General features: G+C 41.3%; 1 protein-coding gene across 1 annotated transcript in view; it reads right to left on the reverse strand.

The window, feature by feature from the left end:
* LOC109923567 (feline leukemia virus subgroup C receptor-related protein 2-like) overlaps positions 1-25,023 on the reverse strand; it is a 96,436-nt gene that overhangs the window by 49,363 nt on the left and 22,050 nt on the right. The window contains exon 4 of the mRNA XM_048599983.1: positions 24,513-24,616. Within this exon, the coding sequence (XP_048455940.1) occupies positions 24,513-24,616 (104 nt within the window). The remainder of the gene's footprint in view (positions 1-24,512; positions 24,617-25,023) is intronic.

Consider the following 25,023-nt stretch of genomic DNA (forward strand, 5'->3'; position numbering starts at 1 on the left):
CCCCTTCCCCTCCCCCTTTTCTGATGAAGGGTCTAGGCCCGAAACATCAGCCTTTCTGCTCCTATGATGCTGCTTGGCCTGCTGTGTTCATCCAGCTCTACATACTGTATTTTCTGTTTGAAATACTTAAAGAAGCATCCTTTTCTGGCACAATTAGCAACAGACAACAAATATTGGTCTTGTCAACAATGCTCATAGCACACAAACACAGGAAAAAGTCCCATCTCTGGCACTTGAGTTAGAAATTAGGAAGGCATTCTCAAGACCTTGGATGGAGAGGTGAGATTCCAGGATTTAGCATATTTGTATAAAACAAAGAATTGTGGACGCTCGGGATCTTAAACAAACAAAAACAGAATTTGCTGGAAAAAGTCAGCAGATCTGGTACCATGAGTTGAGAGAAAACAGAGTTAATATTCAAGTCCTTCAATGCTTCGAGTTCTGATCAAGGGTCACTGACTTGAAACATTAATGTTGCTCCTCTCTCCACAGATCTGCCAGGCCTTGCTGGGTTTCTGCAGTAATTTTTGTTGTTTGTTTGTGAGCATACTTGTGCGTGATGGAAGAACCACATACAATAACATTGGCTAAACACCACAGAAAAAGTCCATTGAACCAACCTAGAGGTTTTGGCTCACTCAAGCCTACGGTCAACATTCTTCCTCTAAATCTTCCATCATAACCATCTTCTCCCTCATTGTAGGGATTATATTTTCTCCCTCAGAGAAAGTAGCAGCAGGAGTAAGCCAATCAGCCCTTTGTGCCTACTCTGCCATTCAATATGATCACAGCCGATCATCCAACTCAGTTCCCTAGTATCGGTTTTCCCCAGGTCATTTGAACCCTTTAGCTCTAAGAATTATATCTATCTCCTCTGAAAACATCCAATCTTTCAGCCACAACTGCTTTCAGTGGGAGATAATTCCACAAGCACACCATTCTTTAGATGAGAAAATTACTCCCCATCTCATCCTGAGACTTTAACCCCTAGTTCTGGACCCCCTGCTTTCAGAAACATCCTTCCACATTTACCCTGTCTAGTCCTATCTGAATTTTATAAATTTCCAACTTAGATCACCCCTCATCCTTCTGAACTCCAGTGAATATAATACAAACCGATTTTACCTCCCACCCAATACATCATTCCTGTCATCCCATGAATTAGTTTGGTGAATCTTCGTTGCACTCCCTCCATCGCCAGAACATCCTTCCCCAGATAAGGAGACCAAAACTGCACAGGTATGGTCTCACCAAGGCCCTGTATAATTGCAGTGAGACATCCCTGCTCCTGTACTGGAATTCTCTATGAAGGCCAACATACTATTTACCTTCTTCACCACCTGTGCACCTGCATGCTTACCTTCAGCAACTGGTGTACAAGGACACCCAGGTCCCACTGCACATTCCACTCTCTCAATTTATAGGCTTCCACATAATAACCTGCCTTCCTGTTTTTGCTCCCAAAGTGAATAACCTCACATTATCCACATAATACTGCATCTGCCATGTCTTTTCCCACTCACTCAGCCCGTCCAAATCACACTGAGACATCTCTGCATCCTCATCCCAGATCACCCTCCACCCAACTTTGTATCATCTGTAAATTTGGAAATATTACATTTGCCTCATTTAATCATTAATACTGTATGTACTATGAATAGCTGGGGTCCAAGCACTGATCTCTAATGCTGATTCCTTTCAGCTCCTCCACCTCACTGAGCCTGTGTTCCCCGACCTTTCTGACATGTCCTTCGTGTCCTTCTTTGCGAACACAAAGTATTTATTTAATTGGTCAGCCATTTATTTGTTCCCCATTTATAAATTCCCCTGTTACTGACTGTAAGGGACCTACATTGGTCTACATTAATCTTCTTCACATACCTACAGAAAGTTCAGTCAGTTTTTATGTTTCTTTCTCTCTTACTCTATTTTCCTCTTCCAATTCTTAATCAATCCATTTGTCCACCTTTCCTGACCCTAAACTGTTCCAACTCCTCAGGTTTGTTGTTTTTTTCTGGACAATTTGTATGCCTCTTCCTTGAATCTAATACTAGCTCCACTTTCCCTTGTAAGTCATGGTTTGGCCACCTTTCGTATTTTGCTTTGTGCTGGACAGGAATGAATAATTATTGTTCCAGAATTCTCAGAATTGGTGCCAATTCCTCAGAATCCCTCCCTCCTATACGAGTTCTCTAGCCAAGTTTCCAATTGATTGATCCTCCTTTTTTATGCTCAGTAGCATATGGCACTGGGAGTAATCTTGAAGTTACTGTTTGAGGTCCTGCTTTTTAATTTCTTTCCTTACACTCTGAAATCTGCCTTCAGGACCTCATCTCTCTTCCGATCTATGGTGTTGGTACCAAAGTGGGCCACAGCTGCTGGCTGATCTCCCTCCTCCAGAAAGATGACCTGTGGCCTTGTGAAGTACTGTACCATTCTGCCTCAGCAAGCCTTGTCTTCATGTGTAACATTTACATTCATGAGCATAATGCTGTTAGCAGTGGATTACATTCACTACCCTCTTCAGCTGTCTATATTGACAGAACACAGGCAAGAATTGCCCAAAACAAGAACACACTTTGGTAGATGTTGAAGTAGGAATTAAGAGGAATATATTTGCCTACAAAACTGAAACGCTATAGAGAAATAATGTTACAAAGGAGTTGTCGAATCCCATTTGAAACACCCAGAGAAGCTTCACTTGGTCTCGTAATCTGTTAAAGGAGTGGCTAAATGAAAGAAATCCCTGATACTCAATTTATAATCAACAAGAAGCAATTTATTTATCTAACTCTAAAAGTTAACAACTTAACAGAACTAGTAACAAACCAAACAATTCCCCCTTAACTACTAACTATTCTCAAATAAAACAAAATTCTAATATTAGGCTGTTCCAATATATATAGCTCCCATGTACATAAACAAAATTAGTTTTTAAAAAATTAAAGCTTAATCTCTCAAAATTACAGCCAGGCTAAGTCTTCTGGAATGTTCTTTGCCTTCTCTGCTGTCCTCCAGTCAGAAACACCTTTCTCACTTGAATTCTTTTGTCAGGCATATTAGCTAACAATGCCATAGTATCTTGATTTAGATGGAACTTACTCTGAGATCTAAGAGATTTCTGTGAGGGCCAGTGATTTTTTCTTTCTTTAGAGCTGCTGGCTATTGAGAGCTGTTCTCTTAACAGATGGCAGTTTGCTCTCACAGCGATTTTCAAATGCCGTCTTCTTTTATACCCTTAATGACCTATCAATTTCTTACAATAGGATTGGTCCTAGGTTGACAAAATCATCAGATTTAAATTTAATTGGGTTTTGGTTTCTAGGGCCTGGTTTAAATTAATTGGGTAAATTCAAAAACCTGTTGTCTTGGTAAAAATGCTGCTTTGCCTGATAACAGTGTAGCCTTTTAATACAATGTTTGAATTTCAAGAATTCTCTGTGCATCTGCTGCTGCCTGCAGACTTTTTCTTTTTAATCTCAAAGCCTAAAAAAAACACATTATTTAAAGGGACCACACACTCTTCACCCCTATCATTTCACAAACAAATTTTAACTTCCTGCCTTCCAATCTACAAATACAATACCAATTTCACAACACTTCCCCCTTAAAAAAATGAACCATCGTTATGAAAAGATGGTTTCGTTTTTTTTCTCTAAATGTTCACATCATTATTATGAGATCCATAGATCATTAATCTAGAGTTACACATTTCATTCTAATTCTATAAACATATAGTTAACATTGAACACCTCCGTGTCTATCTTGTGTACACATTTTGAATTTAAACCTGCAATAATGCATCCGCAATAATGCATCCGCAATAACGTTTTCATGACCCGCAACATTTACAGTCTGTAAATTAATTGCTTGTAACATAAGACTCCAATGAAATAGTCTGGTGTTCTTGTCTTTAAATCTTCCCAAAAATGTCAAAGGGTTGTGATCAGTGTACACAACCGTCTCTGATATGTTGTTTGCAACATAAACATTAAAATGTTGTAAGTCCGGTAACAAATTCAATAACTCCTTTTCAAGAGTGGAATATTTTCTCTGGTGGATTGGCCTTTCAACCCCACAATCATCCTCCTGCATCAACACAGCTCCAACCCCAACATCACTAGTGTTGATGGCGACTTTAAAAGGTTTCAAAAAATTTGGTGTGGCTAAAACTGGTGCATTGGTTAACACTGCTTTTAAATTTGCAAATGCCCCCTGGTATTGTTCTGTCCACCAAAATTTCATGTTCTTCTTCAACAAGTCCACCAGGGTTGCCACTACACTATAAAAGTTGGTACAAACTTCCGGTAGAATCTGCTCAGCCCCAAAAATCGTAGCACTTCTTTCTTCGAGGATGGTCTTGGAAATTCCTCGATGGCCTTTGTCTTCATGTTCCTTGGGGTCAGCCTTCCATGTCCAATGTTGTGTCCTAAGAACATCACTTTGGTCTTCACGAATTCTGTCTTTGCCAAGTTTATGACCAAATTTGCCTTCTGTAATCTCTCAAAGATCTCTGCCAAATGCACCATGTGATCAGTCCACGAATTGCTAAAGATCACTAAGTCATCTATGTACACGGCACAATTGGTCAATCCTGCCACAACTCTGTTCATAAGCCTTTGAAAAGTGGCTGGTGTGTTCTTCATATCAAAGGGCATTACTTTAAATTGATACAGCCCATTTGGGGTTAGAAACACAGAAACATCCCAGAGTACTTAAGGAAATAGCTCTAGAAATAGTGGATGCATTGGTGGTCATCTTCCAGGATTCTATAGACTCTGGAACAGTCCCTGCAGATTGGAGAGTGGCTAATGTCACTCCAATATTCAAAAAGGGACGTATAGGTAAAACAGGGAATTATAGACCGGTGAGCCTCAAATCAATAGTGGAGAAATTCTTAAATCCATTTTCAAGGACTTTATAGCACAGCATTTAGAACGCAGTGGCAGGATCAGACTGAGTCAGCATGGATTTATGAAGGGGAGATCACACCTGACAAACCTGTTGGAATTCTATGAAGATGTAACTAGTAGAGATGACAAGCGGGAACCAGTCGATGGAGTATATTTGGACTTTCAGAAAGCGTTTGACAAAGTCCCACATAAGCGATTAATGTGCAAGATTAAAGCGCCTGGGATTGGGGGAAGTGTACTGAAATGGATAGGAAATTGGTTGGCAGAGAGGAAACAAAAAGTAGGAATTAATGAATCCTTTTCAAATTGACAGGCAGTAACTAGTTGGGTGCCACAGGGATCGATGCTGGGACCCCAGCTATTCACAATATATATTAATGATTTGGATAAGGGTACAAAATGTAACATCTCCAAGTTTGCAGATGATACCAAGTTAGGTGGGAGGGGAAATTTGATGAGCATGCAGAGATCCTTCAGCATGATCTGGACAGCTTGGGTGAGTGGGTAAATCAATGGCAGTTGCAGTATAATTTGGATAAATATGAGGTTATTCACTTTGGAAGCAAAAACAAGAAGGCAGATTATTACCTGAATGGCTGTAAATTGGGAGCGGGGAGTGTGCAGTGGGACCTGGATGTCCTTGTGCACCTGTTGCTGAAGGTAAGCATGCAGGTGCAGCAGGCGGTAAAGAAGACAAATGGTATGTTGGCCTTCATTGTGAGAGGTTTTGAGTACAGGAGCAGGGATGTGTTGTTGCAGTTATACAGGGCCTTGGTGAGACCACACCGAGAATATTGCGTGTTTTGGTCTCTTTATCTGAGGAAGGATGCTCTTGCTCTCGAGGGAGTGCAGTGATGGTTTACCAGGCTGATTCCAGGGATGGCAGGTCTGACGTATGAGAAGAGATTGACTAGGTTGGGATTGTTTTCACTAGAGTTCAAATGAATGAGGGGGGGATCTCATAGAGAGACGTGTAAAATTCTAACAGGACTGGACAGGGTAGATGCAGGGAGGACGTTCTCAGTGGTGGGTGTGTCTAGAACCAGGGGGTCACAGTCTGAGGATTCGGGGTAGACGATTTAGGATGGAGTGAGGAGACATTTCTTCACCCAAAGAGTGGTGAGCCTGTGGAATTAATTATCACAGGAAGTAGCTGATGCCAAAACATTGAATGTATTCAAGAGGCAACTAGATATAGGATAAAAACCGAAAGAACTGTGGATGCTGTAAATCAGGAACAAAAAAAAATTTGCTGGAAAAGCTCAGCAGGTCTGGCAGAACCTGCGAGGAAGGGTCACTGGACCTTAAACGTTAACTCTGTTTTTTACCTCCACACTTGGGATGAACGGGATCAAGGATTATGGGGAGAAAGCAGGATTAGGCTATTCAGTTGGACAATCAGCCATGGCTGTGAAGAATGGAAGAGCAGGCTCGAAGGGCCAAATGGCCTCCTCCTGCTCCTATCTTCTATGTTTCTAAACTTTCTTTTGCTGTCTCCGACAAAGGTACTTTCCAGTAACCACAAAGTAACTCCAACTTTGTGATGTAAGTGGCTTGTGCAACGTTTTCCACACAGTCCTCCAGCCTTGGAATTGGTGATGAGTCTGATTTAGTTATGGCGTTGACCTTCTGATAATCAATGCAGAATCGTTGAGTACCATCAGGTTTGGGAACCAACATGATTGTTAAACTCCACTCGCTTTGACTCGCTTAAATGATGTCTTCTTGGGGCATCACTTCCACCTCCTTCTGTACCTGTGCTGCTTTGATAGAATTAAGCCTGTAGGGGTGTTGTTTTATCAGAACAGCATTCCCTATGTCAACCTCATGTACTATAATATTATTCCTCCTCATTCTATTTCTGCATATGTCCTCATAGCATTATTACAAGCCTTTCAATTCAGTTCTCTGTTCCTGAGTCTGAGGCCCATCAAAATCCAAATCATCTGGATTTGATTCCTCATTCTGAGGGGCTAAAACCTGTTTCTCCGGTTCCCTGTCCCTCTCATAGGAGGGTTTCAACATATTCACATGACATACCCGATAAAGTTCTTTTTCTATCTGGCATCTTTGCCAGATCATTTCCCTGACACAACTTCTTCTCAATCCAATAAGGACCACTAAACCTCACTTTGAAGGGATGTCCTACCACTGGTAACAGCACCAATACTCTATCCCCACAGGCAGGCATACAAATTTTAGATTTCTGTTTCTTCTTCATTAGATGCTGTGCCACCTTTAGATGCTGTCTAGCTAATTCACCTACTCTGCTTAATCTTTCTCTCAACTCAAATACATAATCAGACTGTGAGATCTCTGACTTTGGACACTGAAACTTTTCCTTAATTAATTTTAAAGACCCTCTTACTTTGTCTCTGAATATCAAACTCAAATGGAATAAACTGAGTCAATTCAATTGGAGCATCTCTAATAGCAAACAATATAAATGGGACACCCATATCCCAATCATTTGGGTAAACCTGGCAATAAGCCCTCAGCATGGTCTGTAGGGTCTGATGCCACCTTTCCAATGCTCCCTGGGATTCAGATGGTATGCACTTGATTTAAACTGTTTGATGCCTAAACTATCCATGACCTCCTTAAATAATTTGGCAGTAAAACTGAACCTTTGGTCTGACTGAATCTTCCATAATGGGTAAAGAAAGCAAGCAACTGTTCGACAACCGTTTTTGCGTTGACATTCCATATTGGAATTGCCTCCGGAAATCTGATAGACACATATGTTAGGGTTAGCAAATACTGGTTCCCACTTTTGGTTTTAGTGAGGGGACCCATACAATCAAACATAACCCATGTGAAAGGTTCTTCAAATGAGGGAATTGGCATCAAAGGCACTGGATTTATTACAAAAGAACATAATAAGAACATAAGAACTAGGAGCAGAAGTAGGCCATCCGGCCCCTCGAGCCTGCCTCGCCATTTAATAAGATCATGGCTGATCTTTTTGAGACTCAGCTCCACTTACCCGCCCACTCACCATAACCCTTAATTCCTTTACGGTTCAAAAATTTATCTAGCCTTGCCTTAAAAACATTCAGCGAGGTAGTTTCAACCGCTTCAATGAGCAGGGAATTCCACAGATTCACAACCCTTTGGGTGAAGAAGTTCCTCCTGACCTCAGTCCTACATCTGCTTCCCTTTATTTTGATGCTATGCCCTCTAGTCCTCGTTCCACCTGCTAGCGGAAACAACTTCCCTGCCTCCACCTTATCTATTCCCTTCATAATCTTATATGTTTCTATAAGATCTCCCCTCATTCTTCTGAATTCCAATGAGTATAATCCCAGCCTACTCAGTCTCTCCTCATAATCCAACCCTCTCAACTCTGGAATCAACCGAGTGAATCTCCTCTGCACCCCCTCCAGTGATAGTATATCCCTTCTCAAGTAAGGAGACCAAAACTGCACACAGTACTCCAGGTGTGGCCTCACCAGGACCCTATACAGCTGCAGCATAGCGTCCCTGTTTTTAAACTCCATCCCTCTAGCAATGGCAGACAAAATTACACTTGCCTTTTTAATTACCTGCTGCACCTGCAATCCTACTTTTAGCGATTCATGCACAAGGACACCCAAGTCCCTCTGCACAGCAGCGTGCTGCAATTTTTTACCATTTAAAACATAGTCCATTTTGCTGTTATTCCTGCCAAAATGGATGACCTCACACTTATTAACATTGTACTCCATCTGCCAGACCTTTGCCCACTCACTTAGACTATCTATATCCCTCTGCAGACTTTGTGTCTTCTGCACACTTTGCTCTACCATTCACCTAAGTGTCATCTGCAAATTTTGACACACCACACTTAGTCCCCAACTCCAAATCATCTATGTAAATTGTAAACAACTGCGGTCCCAACACTGATCACTGAGGCACACCACTAGCCACTGACCACCAACCAGAAAAACATCCACTTTCCCCTACTCTTTGCTTTCTACTGGTCAACTAATCCTCTATCCATGCCAATACATTACCTGTAATACCGTGCAACTTTATCTTATGTAGCAGCCTTTGGTGTGGCACCTTGTCAAATGCCTTCTGGAAATCCAGATACACCACATCCATAGGTTCCCCATTGTCCACCATGCAAGTAATGTCCTCAAAGAATTCCACCAAATTAGTTAAACATGACCTACCCTTCATGAACCCGTGCTGGGTGTTTCCAATGGGACAATTTATATCCAGATGTCTTGCTATTTCTTCCTTAATGATAGATTCAAGCATTTTCCCCACTACCCAAGTTAAGCTAACTGGCCTATAGTTACCTGCTTTTTGTCTACTTCCTTTTTTAAACAGTGGCGTCACATTGGCTGTTTTCCAATCTGCGGGAACCACCCCAGAGTCCAGTGAATTTTGGTAAATAATGACTAGTGCATTTGCTATTTCCCCCATCACCTCTTTTAGTACACTGGGATGCATTTCATCAGGGCCAGGAGACTTGTCTACCTTTAGCCCCATTAGCTTGCCCAGCACTGCCTCCTCAGTGATAACGATAGTTTCTAGGTTCTCGCCTGCTATAACCTTCTTGCCATTAGTCTTCGACATGTTATTTGTGTCTTCCACTGTGAAGACCAACACGAAATAACTGTTTAATGTCTCAGCTATTTCCTCATTCCCAGTTATTAAATTGGCCTTCTCATCCTCTAAAGGACCAATGTCTACCTTTGCCACTCTTTTACGATTTACATATTTATAGAAACTTTTGCTACCTGTTTTTATATTCTGAGTTAGTTTACTCTCATAATTTATCTTACTTTTCTTTATGACTTTTTTTGTGGCTTTCTGTTGGCCTTTAAAGTTTTCCCAGTCTACTAGTTTCCCACTACTCCTTCGCTTTTTTGTATATGTTTTTTTTCAATCTGATACTTTCCTTTATTTCCTTAGACATCCATGGCTGGCCCTCTCTTTTCCTACAGTTCTTCCTTATCACTGGAATATACTTCTGCTGAGCACTGTGAAAAATCATTTTGAAAATAATTTGTGTAATTGTGTACAGGTAATTTGTGTGCTACCCGCAATATTTCCTGTCTGTGTGCTACCCGCAATATTTCCTGTCTGTGTGCTCTCCGCAATATTTCCTGCCTGTGTGCTACCCACAATATTTCCTGTCTGTGTGCTACCCGCAATATTTCCTGTCTGTGTGCTCTCCGTAATATTTCCTGTCTGTGTGCTACCCGCAATATTTCCTGTCTGTGTGCTATCTGCAACACAATCTGGTGAACTGCCACCCATTTGTCCTCTCCACTAACCTGCCACAGTCTCCATTTCCACCTTAGGATTCTATCCTTGAGATAATAACATTCTGGAATATATTCTGATTCCTTTCTGAGTAGGCTTTATGATATAAACCTTTTACTGCCTGTGGCTTTCCTGCCATCTGACACACCATATAACAGGTACAGCAAAGTTCCACCACATCTTTATGTAATCCAGGCCAATAGAAATACTGCTGTATCATAACCTGAGTCTTCCTCACTCCTTGATGACCTCCTACAGATAATTTGTGTGCTACCCACAATATTTGCTGTCTGTGTGCTACTGGCAACACAATCTGGTGAACTTCCACCATTTCTCCTCTGCACTAACCTGCCATGGTCTCCATTTCCACCTTAAGATTCTATCCTTAGGATAACAACATTCTGGAATACATTCTCATTCCTTTCTGAGTAGGCTTTATGATTTAAACCTTCTATTGTCTCATCTTTTTGTTGTAACACCATTAATCTTTCAGAACTAAACACCTCTGCCTGATCCACTGCCTGCTCAGGTTTTTCCTTTACCATTTATCTAAAGAGATAGGAGAGGTCCTTAATGAATACTTTTCCTCAGTATTCACAACTGAGAGGGACCTAGTTGTAGAGGAGGACGTTGTGAAACAGGCTGGTAGGCTAGAGGAGGTTGATGTTAATAAAGAAGATGTGCTAGGAATTCTGAGGAAGTTGAAGATAGGTAAGTCCCCCGGGCCTGATGGGATTTACCCAAGGATTCTATGGGAAGCGAGGGACGAGATCGCAGGGCCTTTGGCGATGATCTTTTCGTCCTCACTGTCCACGGGTATAGTGCTGGAAGATTGGAAAGAGGCAAACACCATTCCTTTGTTCAAAAAAGGGAACAGGGATATCCCCGGAAATTACAGACCAGTTAGTCTTACTTCAGTGGTGGGCAAATTATTGGAAAGGGCTCTGAAAGATACGATTTATGATCACTTGGAAAGGCACAGTTTGATTTGTGATGGTCAGCATGGATTTGTGAGGGGTAGATCATGCCTCAGAAACCTTACTGAATTCTTTGAAGAGGTGACCAAACACGTGGATGAAGGTGGAGCAGTGGATGTGGTATATATGGATTTAAGTAAGGCATTTGACAAGGTTCCCCATGGTAGGCTCACGCAGAAGGTAAGGAGGCATGAGATAGGGGGAAGTGTGGCAGATTGGATTCAGAATTGGCTGACCCTTAGAAGACAAAGGGTGGTAGTGGACAGAAAATATTCAACATGGTGCTCAGTTACGAGTGGTGTACCACAAGAATCTGTTCTGGGTCCTCTTCTATTTGTGATTTTTATAAATGATTTGGATGAAGGAGTGGAAGGGTGGATTAGCAAGTTCGCGGACGATACGAAGGTGGGTCACGTTGTGGACAGTGCGGAGGGCTGTTCTAGGTTACAAAGGGGCATTGGTAGGATGCAGAGCTGGGCTGAGAAGTGGCAGATGGGGTTTAACCCTGAAAAGTGTGAAGTGATTCATTTTGGAAGGACAAACTTGAAAGCAGAATATAGGGTTAATGGAAAGATTCTTGGCAGTGTGGAGGAGCAGAGGGATCTTGGGGTTCATGTCCACAGTTCCCTGAAAGCTACCACCCAGGTGGATAGAGTTGTTAAGAAGGCGTATGGTGTGTTAGCTTTCATTAATAGAGGGATTGAGTTCAAGAGCCGTGAAGTTATGCTCCAGCTATACAAAAGCCTGGTTCAGCCACATCTGGAGTAATGTGTCCAGTTCTGGTTGCCTCATTACAGGAAAGATGTGGAAGCGTTGGAAAAGATACAGAGGAGATTTACCAGGATGTTGCCTGGAATGGAGGGAAGGTCTTATGAGGAAAGGTTGAGAGAGCGAGGGCTTTTCTCTTTAGAACGACGAAGGATGAGAGGTGACTTGATAGAGGTGTACAAAATGATCAGAGGTATAGATAGAGCAGACAGCCAGAGACTTTTTCCTCGGGTGGAGGTAGCTTTTACGAGGGGGACAAAGTTTTCAAGTGAAAGGAGGTAGATATAGGGGAGACGTCAGAGGTAGGTTCTTTACTCAGAGAGTGGTAGGGGCGTGGAATGCATTGCCGGAGAGGGTAGTGGATTCGGCCTCATTAGGGGCATTTAAGTGGCTATTAGATAGGCATATGGATGATAGTATAAGGTAGCAGTGGAGGTTAGATAGACCTTAGGTTTAGGGCAAAAGTTCGGCACAACATCGTGGGCCGAAGGGCCTGTACTGTGCTGTACTGTTCTATGTTCTATTTCATCAAACGGTGTCAGCTAACTGGACCTCAACTCCTTCGTCTTTCTCTTTTGTTTTCCCTTCTTGCTTTAAGTTATGGCTGTGGGATCTTGTCATCACACAGTCCAGAAAAATTCCAGGGTATTTTTCTTCTAACCACTCAGTTCCCTGGTTTTCTTTTGGTTTTTCCATTACAATGGCCATCACTCCCACCTGTGATCCTGCTAGGTTGTTTCTAAGAACAAGCTGTATTCCTGGAATAGCCAATTTTTCCATCACTCCCATTATAACTGCCCCAGTCTTGATTGGACTTTCCAGCCTGATCTTACACAGGGGCACAACTAAATCTCTCTCCATTTATTCCACAGATTACTCTCTCAGGTTACATTTCGGAAGGAGTGCAAATACTTTCATCTCTTACTATCAGAGACTGACCAGCTCCCGTATCTCTCAATAATTTAACTTCTTTACCTTCTCCCCCTGTTCTTCCAGACTAAACCTTACCCACAGAGGTGAAGGCTTTGTAGAGATGGGGCACCATCTCCCTGTCCAGCCCATGACTAGGCTGTGCTCTCTCCTGCAGCTCCTCGACTTCTTTTGGGATTTCCTTCACTACCTTAAATAATCCACTGGTTTAGCCTCTCTTCCCACATCCATTTTCCCCAGTGCCTTTCTTCAACCACCTGCACTATGACTCTGTGTTCCACCTTATTACAGTGAAAACACCTGAGGTCTTTCACCTGTTTTTCAGCCTCTTGGGTTTCTTTTTTCACATGTGGTAAACTGTTCCCAGTGTGACTTACTGTTTGTTTTTCATTGAAGGAGCTCCGTTTTTCCCAATTTCTATCCCTCATGGAATGAAATTGCTGTCAGGAGCTAAAATTTGATTTATGCACTAATGTGTATTCTTCTGCATCTCTGCAGCTGTTCTCACTGTTTTAACTTTTTGTTCCTGAACATGAGTCCTTATCACTTTGGGAAGTGAATTTTTGAACTCCTTCAGCAGAATAATCTCTCTAAGATCCTCATATGTCTTTTCTGCCTTCGATGCTCTCACCCATCTATGAAAGTTGCTATCAAATTCTTTCAAACTCGATATAAGTCTGACCTGGTTCCTTCTTTATATTTCTGAACCAATGCCTATATGCTTCTGGTACCAATTTGTAGGCACTCGAAACAGCCTATTTTACTTATTCATATTCTCCTGACACCTCCCTTGACAGTGCTGCAACAGCTCACTAGCCCTGCCTACCAACTTGGTCTGAATTAACATTACCCACACTGTCTCTGGCCAGTTCATCCGGCCAATTTCTCAAAGGAAATTGAAGAGGCTTCTACATCTTTCTCGTCAAATTTTGGTAATGTTTGGACATATTTGTGTATATCCCTACCAGGCTGTTGGCTACGATGGGTTTGCTCATCCTATCTTGTACCCATCATCCTATTCTTTCTTGTACTTTTCCTTCTGCCATTTGAAGTCTTTTTGCTTCAAGTTCCAACTACATCTTTTCCAACTCAAACATTCTTTCTTCCCTCTCTTTTTTCCTTTCTAACTCCAATTGTCTTATTTGCAATTTAATTATTTCTAACTCCCCTGCACTTGCCTGTTTTTCTGGTATATCTAAATACTTGATTAGCCCCTTTAACAATTTCAGCTTTCCGCTTCTCCCTAGTTAAATCCAATTCTAGCCAGCTTGCTGAGTCTAAAAGTATATTCTTCCTCTGTCTTTCTAAACTTTTTTGGCAAATTTGGGAAACAACTTCAAACCCCAGAACGCCTTTAGCAATGTTAAGAGCCATTTCCCCCACTTTTGATTTAACTAACCACAAATAACTGAAATAAAACAGATTTTCCACTTCTCACATAAGTTTTATTTAAGATTTACCACACTAATCCCCAAGTATGTTTAAATCTGTCCAAATCTGTTCAAATCCATTCAGATCCCATACACGAACCAGCCAGAACCCTGATTCAATCCCCCAATCTCTTACAAAGGGGTGGTCAACAGAACCCCCCCCACTCCACCCCAATAACTAAAACCGAAACACCCAGAGAAGTTCACCACGCCTCACAATCTATTAAAGGAGTGGTTAAATGAAAAAAATCCCTGATAGTCACTTCATAATCAACAAGTAACAATTTATTCATCAAACAGTTAACAAATTAACAGAAGTACTAACAAATTGAACAATTCCCCCCTTAACTGCTATCTATTCTGGAATAAAGCAAGATTCTAATATTATGCTGTTCCAATAGATATAACTCCCAATTATATAAATCAAATTAATTAAAAAAACTTAAAGCTTAATCTCTCAAAATTACAGCCAGGATAAGTCTTCCAGAAGGTTCTTTGCCTTCTTCGCTGTCCTCCAGTCAGGAATGCCTTCCTCCTTTGAATTCTTGTGTCAGGAATATTAGCGAAGAGTGCCGTACTAAGTTTATTTAGATGGTGCTTACTCTGAGATCTCAGGGATTTCTGCAAGAGCCAATGATTTTCTCTTTCTTTAGAGCTGATGGCTGTTGAGAGCTGTTCTCTTAACAGATGGCAGTTTGCTCTCACAGTGATTTTCAAATGCCGTATTCTTTTATACACTTGATGACCTATTAATTTCTTACAATAGGATTGGTCCTTGGTTGTCAAAACCATCAGATTTAAATTTAATTGCGCTTTGATATCTGGACCCTGGTTTAAATTAATTGGCTAAATTCAAAAACCTGTTGTCTTGGTAAAAATCCTGCTTTGTCTGCTAACAGTATAGCCTTTTGATACAACATTTGTATTTCAAGAACTCTCTGTGCATCTGCTGCTGCCTGCAGACTACCACGCATTCTTCCCACCTATCATTTTACAAACAAATTTTAACGTCCTGCCTTCTAATCCACAAATACGATACCAACTTTGCAACAATAGTCCTGTTTGATGTATGCAAGTGTTTGACTGTGTATCAGGATGTTAAGAAGCTCAACCATTTTCATTTCAGCTGCCTTTGGAAGCTTCTGAATATCAGACAGCCACGACAAAATACCAAACATCATGGTGATCAGCCAATTTGGCATGTCAAACATCCATGCCACAATGAGATGGTTACAACTGACCTGCTGATGTAGCCAAACTGCCTGACATTCAAGCACTACCCTCCATGGAGAGTCCAACTCTCGTCATGGTAAAGGAAGTGTTTCAAGAACACTCTCAAGACTTCACTTAGGAGTGCTGCTATTAAGCCAAAGCTCTGGGAGAAAGTCATGCAGAATTACTTCAATGGGCAGTCAAATAAAAAATACTTGGTGCAGCTTTCATCAGAAGCAAACATGTTTCAGAGGCAGTGAGAATACAGTAGGAGGAGCAAGTCCTGAGCCCATGACTCAAGCAAAACTCAGTCATCTATGTATCCTGCTGTGTTTGCAGAACATTCTGGTTGTAGATCAGTCATTGCAATCAGCTCTGCATCAACCGAACCCTAACAAGACTCTACACAATATAGTCACCTTCATCTTGAAGGATAAGCAAGTGTCCATCAAAGTCTGTGTTCCTGTGTGCACCTTCAATAATGACAACAGCTTTCACATATCGGAAAGAAGAATCCATTGATTCAATAGTCTTTGTGCTTTCTCCTACAGTAAATCATTTAATGCATTTGAAGACTTAACATACCAGTAAAACTAAAACAACAACCACTTGAGTAACCTGCACTCTCGACAGAAATTACAGGTAATTATAAATAGAAAAAAACACAGAAAACATAGAATAACATAAATGTTACTCAAAGAAGGCAAAATACTGTGGATGCTGGAAATTTGAAACAAACATGGAGAATGCTGGAGAAACTCAGCAGGTCTGGCAACATCTGTGGGGAGAGAAACAGAATTAATGTCTCAGACTGAAGAAGAATCACACTGGACTTGAAACGTTAATTCAGTTTCTGTCTCCACAGATGTTGTCAGACCTGCTGAGTTTATCCAGCACTCTCCAGGTTTGTTAACAGTAAATGTGATGTTTTGTGTATTTGTTCTTAGGACATAGACAAGTCTCTTCACATGTAAGAAACCCATCCTTAAAGACCCTAACAGCATCAGTAGTTAACTACTCAATGTAGGAAAGGGGGTATGAAGAAACCAGATCAGTGATGGGTTACCTTCCCCAGGGAGAAGAGAAGACTAAAGGGGCAGTTGAAGGAGGTATTTAAGATATTGTAGGAATTGATTGGGTAAATCTGTGGGCAGTCCAACAACTGGAAGTGTTGGTGAGACACAGTTTACTCAGAGAGTGTCAGTTGCTGTGGCAACATCCACATTTAAAATATTGTGGTCTGAAGCTATGAATAGTGATGGCAAAGACTGCAACTTCAGACCATTAGATCATAAGATAAAGGAGCAGAATTAGGATATTCGACCCATCGAGTCTGCTCTGCCATTCAATCATGCCTGATGTGTTTCTAAACCCCATTCTCCTGCCTTCTCCCATGACCCTTGATTCCTTTATTCATCAATAACCTATGTCTGAATTAGATATACTCAATGCCTTGGTCTCCACAGCCCTCTGTGACAATGAGTTCCACAGATTAACCACCTTGTGGATGAAGAAATTCCTCCTTATCTCAGTTCAAAAGGGTTGTCCCTTCATTCTGAGGCTGTGTCCTCGGGTCCTAGTCTCTCCTACTGGTGGAAATATCTTCTCCATGACCACTCTATCCAGGCCTGTCAGTATTCTGTAAGTTTCAATGAGTATTCTCCTCATCCTCCTAATCTACATCGAATACAAACCCAGAGTCTTCAACCATTCCCCCTATGATAAGCCCTTCCTCCCCAGGATCATCCTTGCAAACCTCCTCTCCAATACCAGCGTATCCTTCCTTACTTACGGGTATAAAACTGCTCACAATATTCCCAATGCTGTCTGACCAGAGCCTTACACAGCCTCAGCAGCACATCCCTGCTCTTGTATTCTAGCTCTCTTGAAATGAATGCTAACATTACATTTGCCTTCCTAACTGCCAACTGAACCTGCATGTTAATCTTAAGAGAATCCTGAACCATGTCTCCCAAGTCCCTTTATGCTTCAGATTTCTGAATCCCTTTCCCATTTAGAAAATAGTTTGCTCCTCTGTTCACACCAAAGTGCATGACCTCACACTTTCCCCACATTGTATTCCATCTGTCACTTCTCTGACCACTCTCCCAGCCTGTCCAAGTCTTTCTGCAGCCTCCCTGCTTCCTCATCATTACCTGTCCCTCCACCTTGTCTCTGTGTCACATGCCATCATTTCCATCACATGCCTGATGCAGGCTGATATTTGATCTAATTGGTTGAGATACAAACTGCGTTTCTTGGGCATCAAGTCCTGGAGTTAATTTGAAACTCAGAGCTATTGGCTCAGGAAGGGTTGCTCCCAGGTGCATTGTAAAACCTCTATGGTCCAACAAGTAGAGGCTTAAAAACAATGATTTAAAAATGAGTCACTAATAAGTGAATAAAAACCAACAGGGAATTTAGGAAAAACTTATTTATCCATAAAGTGGTTAGATCATAGAGCTTGGGATCACATTGAACATTAGAGGGGAATAGCGCACATGCACAGGAGTATAGGACTTAGCAATAGAATATTAGGTCATTTGAACTTTGAACCTGCTTCATTGTTCACCACATTGTTTCTGGTCTGATTATAATTTCAACCCCAGGTTTCCATCTGCCTTCATGATCTTTAACAAAGGTTATTTTTATGGGGTTTGATGAATCAGGGTGGGAAGATACTCATGTGTAGTACAAAGACCACCAGGGACCTGGTTCTGTGAAGCAGATTTAGAGAGTTTGAGGAGCCTATGGCCCATGTACAGTTTTTCTCTCCTCTGATGAGATGCTACGCTGCGGGGAGAGATTGAGTAGATTCAGTCAGAGGATTACAAATGTGACTCTCAGCCAATAAGGAGATTCCAGACAATGTCATTAGATTATTTTGGGCACAAATAAAATTAAGGAACATGTAGCAAAGGACCGAGAAGTAAAAATGACACAGAATGTCATGGATAATTTTATTGATAGATGGAGCAGGTTCGTTCAGCCACATAAGACTCGCCCTCTCATCAAAGTCTCAACATAATGAACATATGAATTAAAAGCAGGAGTAGGCCATTCAACCCCTTGAACCAGCTCTACCATTCAACAGGATCATGATGTAGAGGTGCCGGTGTTGGACTGGGGTGGACAAGGTCAGAAATCACATGACACCAGGTTATAGTCCAACAGGTTTATTTGAAAACACAAGCTTTCGGAGCCTCAGTCCTTCTTCAGGAGTTAGTGAGAGAGGTAGTATCAGACACAGAATTTAGAACATAGAACATAGAACAGTATTGCATGGTACAGGCCCTTCGGCCCATGATGTTGTGCTGAACCATTACCCCAAACCTAAGGTCTATCTAACCTCCACCCCTACCTTATACTATCATCAGAATTTATAAGTAAAAGATCAAAAGTCACATCACAGATGAGGATATTTTAAACAAACCTAAGATGCTGTTAAATCTTTAATTAGTTAGAAGGTTTTAATCAATTAATATGTATATTTAAATCCCCGAACTCCTTTCGAGTCACGGTCCTGAGAGAACTAAAGGTTTTATCAGTGTAAAGAAGAGGTGCATTTTAGGTCGGACATATTATGTTAGGTGTGAGACCGTGTTTAGAAACTGTGTTTTAGTTTGGAGTCAGACTGGTTTTATTTCTAAAGTAGGAATGTATAAAACACCATATTGACTGACTCTATGAATTGTGTGTTTTTTGAACAATAAAATGCATCTCTGATTCCTCCTCTGTCCCTCGTACCCTTGATAACCTTTCACTTCTTTATCTATTAAAAATCCATCTAATACTCCCATAAAATATTCATGAGAAAGAGGGTTCCAAAGATTCACAATCCTCAGTGAGAAAAAAATGATCCTCCTCAGTTTTAAATGGCTAACCCCATGACATCCTACATGGCTGTGACAAAATTCAATTTTCCCTCTCTGTCTACCTGGTCCTTCCTGCAGCCTTTGACACGGTGACCATACCACCCTCCTCCAAATCTAAAGCTGTCACCTGCATTCTTTCTAATCTGTAGAATAGTAGCCAGGCAACCACTTTGAACAGCTTCTCCTCCTGCTCCTCTACCATTAACTTTGGTATCCCCAAGGATTGATCCTTGGTCCTCTCTTATTTCCCATCTCCATGTAGTTACAACATCCAAATGCACATTTGCAGATGTTCACATGTAGCCTAACAACTCCCAGATCACCACCACGACCTCTTTCAACTCCTCCACGGTTGCTAAATTATCAGACTGCTCATCCTAACATCCAGTACTGGATAAACAAATTAAATACAGTGAAAACCAACCTGTAGTTTCCAATCCCTGCTTCGACTTCCATTCCCTCGCAACTCACTCCCTCCCTCTCCCTACCAACGTTAAACCAGCCTGCTGCCTGGATGTCACACTTCGTTTGATCCAGGGAAGAATTTGTGACTTCATACTTGTGCTTCATGACACAGTTTGTAAGTTTGAGGTATGGTCTTCCACATTAGAAATTAAATCATAAACGTAAATTCAGTCAGCAAAAAAGCTGACAAATACTCTAAGGTTCACAAGACAATCAAACGCAAGGTGGTTACAATTCAAAATGTAATTTGTGCTTACTGGATAAGGTCAGAGTGACAGCAGGTGGGTTACTGAGCCAAACATGACATCTGCAGTTATATCAGCAAAGGATATGTGACTCATGTAGATCCTCAAAATTAAAATTTTGCAATTTAAAGGAGTTAATTTGCATTGTCACCAGGAAACAGGATGTGTGTCACATTGCCGTGGAGATGATGGAGTTTTATGGTTGCTCTGTTTTGATCCTATCTCTGTGAATTCAGTTTGTGCACAGGCAGCAGACAAGTCTGGCTGATATTTATTTGGAAAGCAGTTAAGAGATTGTGACATTTTTGGGTAATATGTAGTTGACGACCCATATAGAGTATATGGAAACGTGGTGGAGTCAGGTTCAACTGAGGCATTGAAATGGTTATTTGGGCGTGCAGGGATATGGAGAAAAGGCAGGCCATTGTTACTAGGCAATGGTGCTCTTTTAATGGGTCAGTATAAATACAATGGGCCAGGTGTGGTGTCGTTCAGTGCTGTAACAATTATTTCATTTTGTGATTTTATTTTGTTCCTTAATATTTGTTCTGTGAGCTATGTAGGACTTTAGTAAAGTGGCCCCCATAGTCATTATCTCTCGGACTAGTCCATAAATTACCAGAGTTGACTGAATATATGAGGAAAGAGAAATGAAAGTGCAGCACCAGGAGGTGAGGCAGCAAATCAGAAAATGATGGCAAAAATCTAACCTAACAGGTTAATGCATTTTCTCTTTAGGAATACTGAGACAGCCTATAGTTAGACATAACTCCTTCCCAACTGTTTAACCATTCCCCAAACATCCGTGTCCCAAATTACTAACCACTCGCTAAACAACTGTCCAATTAGGTTGTAGACTTGCTCACCAAGCCATTGTGTTTGATTGCAAATGTTTCATCACCCTGCTAGGTAACATCGTCAGCGCGCCTCCGGTGAAGCGTTGGTGTTCTGTCCTGCTTGTTATTTATATGCCTCAGTTTGTTGGGGTGGTTGGTACCATTTCTGGTTCTGTTTCTCACTGATTCGCGCACGGGGTCTAATTCAATGTGTTTGTTGATGGAGAATACTAGGCCTCCAGGAATTCCCTGGCATGTCTCTGTTTGGCTTGTGCTATTATTGATGTGTTTTTCCAGTCAAATACGTGTCCCTCGTTATCCATGTGTAGCGAGACATGTGAGAATTGGTCATGTCCCTTGGTGGCAAGTTGGTGTTCATTTATCCTGGTTGTCAGTTTTCTTCTGGTTTGGCCTATGTATTGTTTCTCACAGTCCTTACATTACACCATTTTGCTGGTTTTGGGTATGGGATCTTTTACATTCATCAGTAGTGAAGAAAACTGACAGTACTGACAGTACCACTGCACATGGACAACGAGGGACATGAATTCAACTGGGTCAACACATCCATAATTGCACAAGCTAAACAGAGACATGCCAGGGAATTCCTGGAGGCCTGGTATTCCAACCGGAACTCGATCAACAAACGCATTGTATTAGACACTGTGTACAAACTACTGAGAAACAAAACCAGAATTGGTACCAACCACCCCAACAAACTGAGGCAGATAAATAACAAGTGGGACAGAATACCAACGCTTCACCGGAAGCGCACTGATGATGAGTCTGCAACCTCATCCACGACCTGAGCTACAAATCCTCTCAAAAACTTTACACTGTCTAATTACCACACCCCTCTCCCACCAATATCTGGTACCATTGCCCCTAATGACTGTATGATCATCTTTCTAAATGATTATTTATCCACTCCGTCAAATGAAAGTGAACAGTGTGCTGCTGAAAGATGCAAATTGGCAGTGTCGTGCACTCAGCTCCATGATGCTAACACGGGAACATAAACAGGGTGCTGAAGTTGATCAGCCACAGCTGTAAATGGTGTAATGACAGGAACAGCCTGTCTGCTCTGATTCAGTCAGTGGCACTCTCACCTTTCAGTCAAAGGTTTGTGAATTTAAGGGGTACTCTAATCTTGAGCAAACCAGACTCAGGCTAGCATCCTATTTCAGTACTAAGGGAGTACAGCACTAGGTGCCTAGTACGCTAAGCTCCTTGTTCTGAAGAGACATTAAAATGAGCCATTTCAGGCTGATGCAAAAGATCCCACAACATTATCTGATTGGAAGAGGCAGTGGAACTATCTCAGTCCCTTGGCCAATCTTTACTGACAAACTGTCTGGACATTATCACAGCACTGACTGAGAGGAATTATTACATTAGTGACCACATACAAAAACCCTTCCTCAGCTGTCAATTATCCTACGGACATGAAAGGGGCTATTTCAATTCAATACATTTTTTATTTCTTCTTTTGTGCTGAGAGATGACCATAGATAGGGACAAGCTGCTGAAAAGCACGCTAACCCCCTATGTTCTAGGTTGCTAACATCACCAGTGGGAAACCAAAGTAATGATGCTCAGATAGTTCAGTTGATGAGGGGAGTAATGAACTGCCTAACACAATATGGCAGGTAGCTGAGTATCAGTGAACAGGTTTCTGAATTTACAGACAGTTTATTAGTTTCTTTTCCAGACACAAGCCAAAAAAAAACAAATGGATTCCAGACTATAACTCCAACCTTCAGAATGGTTTCAGATACTTACACGTTATTTGCAGTTAAAGTGGAGAGGTTGTTTGGAACACATTTCTTCCCAAGTGCAGCAAAGAGACAAAACAGGGTTGGAAACAAAATGCACACAATACAGATCAGCAGTGTATATCCTCAGATTGCAAATTACTTCATTCAAAAGTTGAACATTCTAGATTTCACAATATTTGTACAACCAGTAGAAAGCAAACCATATGTAGCCCCTTGTGCACAAAGCAGCTTTGACACATACAGCTACAGTGGTTTGGTACAAGGGTCTCAATAACTACAGCTTTTATTATAAGTACATTCAAAGGCTTTATACTGAAACAGGTGGCACAATGACTTAAATCTAAACAATTCTCACTTGTCCAGAGTAGCAGGGCTAACATTTCAGTATCCCCAGAAATCAGCATGGGGACTGCAGAGCGCAATTAGCCCTTACCCAATCATGGTACTGCACTCAACATGCAAACATCATGCTGCCTGCAAATTTATCTGACTGTAGCATGCAGCCCAGTGCTGAAGAGGTGAAAGAAGAGTTAATGATCAGGACAAACCTTGAAAAAGTGGCTTAATGAGCTAGAGAGTATGTCCCAAGGTTCTCTGAGGCGATACTTGAAGTCTTGGTGCAGGAGATACTCAAGAAGAGAGAGCTCGTCTTCCCTCAGGGAGTTAGAAGGCTTTGCAGGTAGATGTTAAGAAAGTGATGGGAACGGGAAGAGTTTGAGAGTGACAGGGACACTTTTCATACCATAGCGGGATCCGTCATGCGTATCTCATGACGAGGAACACGTTAGGAATTGCTATGTTTCAGAGATAGTAGGAACTGCAGATGCTGGAGAATCTGAGATAACAAGGTGTAGAGCTGGATGAACACAGCAGGCCAAGCAGCATCATAGGAGCAGGAAGGCTCTGATGCTGCTTGGCCTGCTGTGTTCATCCAGTTCTACACCTTGTTATCTCAGGAATTGCTATGTGACTGCTTTAATCTTTAGTTCAGCCAGATTTTTCCAATCTTCACTGGTTTCCAATTTTGAACAGCAAATAAAATAGTTTAAAAGCACACAAAAAGTTATAATAAGCTAGTTACATTGGTCAACTGCTAACAATTTCAAAATTCCAGACAGCCAGATAAAAAAAGGTAACAATTCGAACAAAAGTTCGTAAAATGAATCTGTCTCCACAAGAAAAAAAAAGACAGACAGTACAGATTGAGATAGTGCCACCTTAGATCATCTATAATGCTGTACTCAGAGAGCAGACAACCTAACAGTATTCAACATCCAAGGGAAGAATTGTTACAAATTAAAGTCTCATTGGTTGCTGTGTATTTTCTTCCATGTATTGGGTTCTTTGTACAAACTGAGCAAGAGACAGGAAGTGAACTGTTGATGAAAGGTACAAATAACCCCATCCTCAGGAAGTACTTCACCATTATACAACAACAACTCTGGGCAAAAATACTCACCACACAAACAATCTGAAACAAAACTCAATTGAAAACATTTGACAATACAGTAATAACCCTCCCAGAATTAAACTCCAGCTTCAGTCATTCCTTCATGATATTACAAGGTCAATCTCCTGCTTCTTATACCTGCAGTCAGGATATACTGTGCTGACTGATATAGGGGATTTGGACTTTTCCACATAAGAGTAAATGAATCATCATGGATTTATTATCACTGTACATATTTTGTAGTATCAGTTAAGTAGTCACATGGGATTTTCTTTGCCCTCTGCTAAGCTATGGTACCTAGAATATTGAGAAATGGTTTTGACAAAGGGAAGCCAATGGCCAAATTTTGAGAACAGATTGAAATTAGCTCTTACTTGTATGTTCGGGTTTTGTCCAACCAGATTCCGCAGATAATGGAACCAACCATTCCAGCAACCACAATAGTGAGCCCAATCCTCCCAGCATTCAATTCTTCACCCTGAGAGAAAGCAGAAAATAATCAGCAGGTTCCCCAAAGTTGATAGTAGTACCATTCTTCTCTGGTCTGCACTCGTACTCACACTGTAGGTCATCAACACTGAATCTAAAACCAGCTTTCTATTAAATAGGGTTCATTTAAAAATAAAACCATTGGATTTCTGGATTATTTATGTCGTCAGTAATCCTTGTTGCTGATAGTTGATTTCTCCAGATTCTAATCTAGTAGGTAAGATCTCTTCAAGGTAAAAGTGGTTAGCATCTTGAAGATGTAACAACTAGGACAGTTGCCTGGAGATTTGCTAAGGGTAGGATTTTTTGACTGTGATGTTATCTGCCCCATTCCTTTATTCCTTATTCATTCACAGGATGAGGGCATCGCTGGCCAAGCAGCATTTATTGCTCATC

This window comes from Rhincodon typus, chromosome 8 (assembly GCF_021869965.1).
Source record: "Rhincodon typus isolate 14 chromosome 8, sRhiTyp1.1, whole genome shotgun sequence".
Taxonomy (NCBI): Eukaryota; Metazoa; Chordata; class Chondrichthyes; order Orectolobiformes; family Rhincodontidae; genus Rhincodon; species Rhincodon typus.